At 44.2% G+C, this 7,324-nt stretch overlaps 1 protein-coding gene across 1 annotated transcript; it reads left to right on the top strand.

Annotated features, from left to right (window-relative positions):
- The first annotated feature begins 4,282 nt into the window (after positions 1–4,282).
- Positions 4,283–7,075, top strand: LOC130367011 (protein spinster homolog 1-like). The gene is made up of 2 exons (XM_056569391.1): positions 4,283–4,543; positions 5,513–7,075. The coding sequence occupies exon 2, from the start codon at positions 5,538–5,540 to the stop codon at positions 7,050–7,052; it is 1,515 nt and encodes a 504-aa protein (XP_056425366.1). The 5' UTR covers positions 4,283–4,543; positions 5,513–5,537; the 3' UTR covers positions 7,053–7,075.
- The last annotated feature ends 249 nt before the right edge of the window (positions 7,076–7,324 follow it).

The following is a 7,324-nucleotide window of genomic DNA, read 5'->3' as shown; positions in this document are numbered from 1 at the left end:
CGGGAAACGCCCAGTTTAGAAGAGGTTTGCTATGGGGATTTGCTTCTAAACTGGGCGTGCCCGAGACAGGTGTCATCAGAGAGGACTTAGACAGAAAAAAACAACCTTAACTTCAGAAGGTCATAAGTACTGAAAGGATTAAGATTTTTTAATAGAAGTAATTTACAAATCTGTTTAACTTTCTGGAGCCAGTTGATATATATAAAAAAAAGTTTTGGCCTGGAATACCCCTTTAACCCCTTCAGGACGGAGCCCATTTTGTCCTTAAGGACCAGAGCGTTTTTTGCACATCTGACCACTGTCACTTTAAACATTAATAACTCTGGGATGTTTTTAGTTATCATTCTGATTCCGAGATTGTTTTTTCGTGACATATTCTACTTTAACATAGTGTTAAATTTTTGTCGATACTTGCATCCTTTCTTGGTGAAAAATCCGTAAATTTGATGAAAAATTTGAAAATTTTGCATTTTTCTAACTTTGAAGCTTTCTGCTTGTAAGGAAAATGGATATTACGAATACATTTTTTTTGGTTCGCATATACAATATGTCTACTTTATGTTTGCATCATAAAATTGATGAGTTTTTACTTTTGGAAGATACCAGAGGGCTTCAACGGTCAGCAGCAATTTTCCGATTTTTCACAAAATTTTCAAACTCAGTATTTTTCAGGGACCAGTTCAGGTTTGAAGTGGATTTGAAGGGTCTTCATATTAGAAATACCCCATAAATGACCCCATTATAAAAACTACACCCCCCAAAGTATTCAAAATGATATTCAGTAAGTGTTTTAACCCTTTAGGTGTTTCACACGAATAGCAGCAAAGTGAAAGAGAAAATTCACAATCTTCATTTTTTACACTCGCATGTTCTTGTAGACCCAATTTTTGAAATTTTACAAGGGGTAAAAGGACAAAATTTTTACTTGTGTTTGTAGCCCAATTTCTCTCGAGTAAGCACATACCTCATATGTCTATTTAAAGTGTTCGGCGGGCGCAGTAGAGGGCTCAGAAGCGAAGGAGCGACAAGGGGATTTTGGAGAGTACTTTTTTCTGAAATGGTTTTTGGGGGGCATGTTGCATTTAGGAAGCCCTTATGGTGCCAGAACAGCAAAAAAAAAAACCCACATGGCATACCATTTTGGAAACTAGACCCCTCGGGGAATGTAACATGGGATAAAGTGAACCTTAATACCCCACAGGTGTTTCACGACTTTTGCAAATGTTGAAAAAAAAATTTTTTTTTCCTAAAATGCTTGTTTTCCCAAAAATGTTTAATTTTTAAAAAGGGTAATAGCAGAAAATACCCCTAAAAATTTGAAGCCCAATTTCTCCTGATTCAGAAAACACCCCATATGGGAGTGAAAAGTGCTCTGCTGGCGCACTACAGGTCTCTGAAGAGAAGGTGTCACATTTGGCTTTTTGAAAGCAAATTTTTCTCTGGGGGCATGCCGCATTTAGGAAGCCCCTATGGTGCCAGGACAGCAAAAAAAAAAACACATGGCACATCATTTTGGAAACTAGACCCTTCGGGGAACGTAACAAGGGATTAAGTGAACCTTTATACCCCACAGGTGTTTCACGACTTTTGCATATGTAAAAAAAAAAAATTTTTTTACCTAAAATGCTTGTTTTCCCAAAAATTTTACATTTTTAAAAAGGGTAAAAGAAGAAAATATCCCCCAAAATTTGTAACACAATTTCTCCCGAGTACGGCGATACCCCATATGTGACCCTTAACTGTTGCCTTGAAATACGACAGGGCTCCAAAGTGAGAGCGCCATGCGCATTTGAGGCCTAAATTAGGGACTTGCATAGGGGTGGACATAGGGGAATTCTATGCCAGTGATTCCCAAACAGGGTGCCTCCAGCTGTTGCAAAACTCCCAGCATGCCTGGACAGTCAACGGCTGTCTGACAATACTGGGAGTTGTTTTGCAACAGCTGGAGGCTCCGTTCTGGAAACAGTGGCGTACCAGACGTTTTTCATTTTTATTGGGGAGGGGAGGGGGGCTGTGTAGGGGTATGTGTATATGTAGTGTTTTTTACTTTTTATTTTATTTTTTGTGGTAGTGTAGTGTTTTTAGGGTACAGTCGCACGGGCGGGGGTTCACAGTAGTTTCTCGCTGGCAGTTTGAGCTGCAGCAGAAAGTTTGCGGCAGCTCAAACTTGCAGCCAGATACTTACTGTAATCCTCCGCCCATGTGAGTGTACCCTGTACATTCACATTGGGGGGACATCCAGCTTTTGCATAACTACAACTCCCAGCATGCCCGTTGGCTGTCGGTGACTGCTGAGAGTTGTAGTTTTGCAACAACTGTAGGCACACTGGTTATGTATCACTGAGTTTGTGACCTAACTCAGTGTTTCACAACCAGTGTGCCTCCAGCTGTTGCAAAACTACAACTCCCAGCATGTAGGGTGCATGGTGTACGGTGACTGCTGAGAGTTGTAGTTTGCAACAGCTGGAGGCACACCGGTCGTGAAACACTGAGTTAGGTAAAAAAAAAACTCTGAGTTTCACAACCAGTGTGCCTTCACCTGTTGCAAAACTACAACTCTCAGCAGTCACCGACAGCCAACGGGCATGCTGGGAGTTGTAGTTATGCAACCAGCAGATGCACCACTACAACTCCCAGCATGCACTTTAGCTGTTTGTGCAAGCTGGGAGTTGTAGTTATACAACAGCTGAAGGTACACTTTTCCATAGAAAAAATGTGCCTCCAGCTGTTGCAAAACCATAAGTCCCAGCATGCCCATAAGGGAATGCTGGGAGTTGTGGTGGTCTGTCTCCTGCTGTTGCATAACTACAGCTCCCAGCATGCCCTTTTTGCATGCTGGGAGCTGTTGCTAAGCAACAGCAGGAGGCTATCACTCACCTCCAACGATCCAGCCGCATGAGGTCAGTCCCTCGACGTCGCCGCTGCCGCCGCTGCTCCTGGGGCCCCGATCCCAACATTGACGCCGGGGATCGGGGTCCCCAGCACCCGGGGTGCACGTCCCGCACCCGCTCACGTCCTCCGGAAGAGGGGCGGAGCGGGTGCGGGAGTGACACCCGCAGCAGGCGCCCTGATTGGTCGCCCGGTAATCCGGCCGATGAATCAGGGCGATCGTGAGGTGGCACCAGTGCCACCTCACCCCTGCAGGCTCTGGCTGTTTGGGGCCGTCAGAGACGGCCCCGAACAGCCAGTAATTCCGGGTCACTGGAGACCCGATTGACCCAGAATCGCCCAGATCGCTGGACTGAATTGTCCAGCGATCTGCGGCGATCTCCGACATGGGGGGGCATAATGACCCCCTGGGCGATATGCCGGGATGCCTGCTGAACGATTTCAGCAGGCATCCGGCTCCGGTCCACAATCGGCTAGCGGTGGGGGCCGGAATTCCCACGGGCGTATGGATACGCCCTCGGTCCTTAAGGACTCGGGATGCAGGGCGTATCCATACGCCCTATGTCCTGAAGAGGTTAAGTCCCAGGATGCCCTTGGTCCTAGTGGGGTTAAAAGGTCAAAAGATTAAAATATATAAACTAAGAAGACACTGTGAAGTACGGGGATATACTCGGCAGGCCTGGAGAAATATTTTTCTAAAAGATGTTTTTATGTACTTGATGTATTTCTAGGTGTATATTAATATATTATATATATATATATATATATATATATGTCAAAGAAGAGATCAGCACTCCTAAAGCGTGAGTAGCTGCCTCCAGCTAGGATCCGGGTCCAGGATCCTGCATACGTAGTTCCAAGGAAAATGCTGTGGCACTCAAGGTATGTTGAAAAAATGAAAACTATTTATTAATCCCAAATGTGCAAAGAGCAACGTTTCAATGGTCTCACACCATCATTATCAAGTGGCTTGCACATTTGGGATGAATAAATAGTTTTCATTTTTTCACCATACCTTGAGTGCCACAGCATTTACCTTGGAACTACGTATGCAGAGTCCTGGACACGGACCCTAGCTGGAGGCACCTACTCATGCTTGGAACTATATATATATATATACATATATATGTATGTATATATATATATATATATATATATATATATATATATATATATATACACACACACAAATCAAAAAACATGTTGCAGTCTCTTGTAATACCTTTTTTATTGGACTAACAGAATTTTGTAGAGACAAGCTTTCAGGATTCCTCCCTTTATCAAGTCCAATAGACAAGGACTAATGATCAAAGGACTTTATAAATTATCAGGGAGGAATCCCGAAAGTTTGTCTCTACAAAATTCTGTTAGTCCAATAGAAAAGGTATTACAATCTGCATCACTGGACTAATACGGCTACTCACATTTACTATACAGATATACACATACCTGAAGATGGTTTAGAACCCTGTGATGTCACACATGCTTGTGATGATGTCACCGTAAGCTGTACAAGGAGGTGCGCGCCGGCTGCAGTCTCTTCAGTGTGTTTTGCATTCACAACCTGTGGTGCAAAGTGTTTGTTAGAGAGTTTCTATTTGCGATAGAGAATTCAAGATTTTGACCGTTCCTTGTCTGAAGAGAGAACCACAAGGTAAGTCTCAGCCTCTTCTATTCATACATACACAGGGCTTTTTGTTTGACAGTTTTTTTTGACAGTTTTTTTTTTATTGTTGTTGCTTTTTTTTTTAGCAAAAAAAAACAAGAAATTAATTTCCAAAAGAAATAACAAAAGTTATATTCCTCATAGCATTGTGACAATACTTGGCTAAGGCATTAAACATAATAAAACGCACAGATAGTATCATGACCAGAGCTTTTTCTTGCAAAACTGCTAAAATGCAATTATGCCCAAAAAAGCCCCCAAGAAAAAGAGTCCTAATTCATGAAGTTCTAAAAGATATAAGTCTATGAGAAAGATTTGGTGGTGTAGTAAAAGAATGACAGAAAGATTAGGGCAGAAATATAATAGTATATAATAGAATTCTGTGTGTACTAACAATAGAAATACTCCGGGTACTCCGAAAGGGAACATTTTCAAATCAACTAGTGGCAGAAAGTCATATAGGGGACGGATAGATCCCAATGAGGTGGGGTAGGTTCATTATTAGTAAATGTATATAGCAGGATAGCCCAATTGTACCTACAGTATGAAGTTCACATGGCCCAGTGACCATACAGCCAAGCCCTTATAATCCACCATTACTAGGACAGATTCAGGGTTGTCAGATATTACTAGGACCGGACAGGTTTAGGGTTATCAGATATTACTAGGACTGGACAGGTTCAGGGTTATCAGATATTACTAGGACCGGACAGGTTCAGGGTTATCAGATATTACTAGGACCGGACAGGTTCAGGGTTATCAGACATTGGTAACCTCAGGGAAGACGTCTCCATATAAAACACTTATAGAGAAGCGTCTTCTTCTGAGGCTGCGATGGTCTTAGTGTTATCTTGTGGTGCTGTGCTGGACATTTCTGCTCTGTATGAAGGATCTATTGTATAATGACAGGAATGATGACATGTTGTCTAATGTGTTCACTTATCCCTCTCTCTCTAGTGTTTTCAGGCTCTGACCTGTGACCATGGCCTCTCCACAAGACCCATTGCTGAAGGAGGAGGAAGAAGCAATGGAGGACCATAGTGATATGGATGTAGAAAAGGGCGATATCCCTGAGAGGCAGAACCTGCCATCTCTAAGCGTGATGTCCACCGCACGTTCCATCATCACCGTAGTGATCCTCGCCTTTGTTAATTTGCTCATCTATGCAAATCGCTCCAGCGTGGCGGGGGTGCTGCCTTATATACAGAAAGCATATGACACCAATGCTAGTCTGTCCGGTTTATTGAATACATTGTTCATTGGAAGCTACGTGCTGGTCGCACCAATTGCCGGATATTTGGGCGACCACTGTAATAAGAAATATACTGTTTGCGCAGGAGTCATCGTTTGGCTGAGCATGACACTTACCCTGTCATTCATCCCCGACGGGTACTTCCTGCTCTTCCTGCTGACGAGTGGACTGGTTGGAGCCGGAGAGGCGACTTTCTGCACCATCGCCCCCTCCATCATTGCAGACCTTTTTACAAGTGACCAGCGGACCCGCATGCTGAACGTGTTTTACTCCGTCATACCTGTAGGCTGCGGACTAGGATACATCATCGGGCCCAAAGTGACTGATGCAGCAAGGGGTGATTGGCACTGGGCATTTCGGGTCACCCCTGGCCTGGGCCTCATAGCTGTGGCTTTGATGATTTTGGTCACAAAGGAGCTTCCAAGAACGACTACAAACGGGAAGAAGAACAACAAATCCCAGAAGTTTGCCAAATGGGCGACAGATCTGAAAAAACTATTTAAAAATCGAAGCTTCATGTTAACCACCATGGGATCGACGGCTGTATCCTTCATAGTGGGAGCCATAGGTGTATGGGGTCCGTCATACCTGACCCACGCACGAACACTCCTACAAGAGAAGGACCCTTGCCGTGCTGAACCGTGTGACTATCACGACATCCTAATATTTGGTGTGGTTACAGTCGTTTCCGGCATTCTGGGAGTTGTAGCAGGGACGGAGATAAGTAAAAGATATCGCAAATCCAACCCACGGGCGGACCTGCTTGTGTGTGGATGCGCGATGATGCTCTCCGCCCCTTTTCTTCTGTTGGCATTGACTTTTGGCAACATCAGCCTCGTTGCCACCAACATCTTCATCTTCATCGGAGAGACGCTTCTGTCAGTAAATTTCACCCTCATATCTGACATTATACTAAAAGTAGTAACTCCGTGGAGGAGATCTTCAGCCCTGGCCGTGCAGATGACAATCTATCACCTCCTAGGTGACGCCGGCAGCCCGTACCTCATCGGCTTGATATCTGACACCTACGAACGAGGATATGCCAAATCCCCTCTTCTGAAATACCGCAGCCTGGAGTATGCCCTCATGACCTGCACCATAATGGCAGTCATCGGAGGGGCCTTCTTCATGGCAACGGCCCTATATATAGAGAGGGACGAAAAAGAAGCAGAGATGGAATCAGAACCTCCGTCATCCTCCTCCTCCTCACTGCTTCCTGCCGATGAGGACCGCGCTTCAGACTGAGGAAAAGTCATTGCTTACCTTTATCTCGTTTACTTCATTAAAAAAAAATTAAGAAAAAAATAACTGCATTAGTTCTATGTTCCACGTTACCCCTTATTCTCTACCCAGGGGCGTACACAGACAGCAGAGGGCCCTTGTGCAAAGAATGTGCCTGTGCGCCCCCCCCCAAAACATCAATTGTTCAGCACCCCCCCTTCATGTGTCACTTACTCAGGTGGACCCCCATATGTCACTTGCTGTATAAGTTTCTAATTATTTATTAAGGCCTCCCA

The sequence above is a fragment of the Hyla sarda genome, chromosome 4 (genome assembly GCF_029499605.1).
Source record: "Hyla sarda isolate aHylSar1 chromosome 4, aHylSar1.hap1, whole genome shotgun sequence".
Classification (NCBI taxonomy): Eukaryota; Metazoa; Chordata; class Amphibia; order Anura; family Hylidae; genus Hyla; species Hyla sarda.
This window is presented reverse-complemented; position numbering and strand designations above follow the sequence as displayed.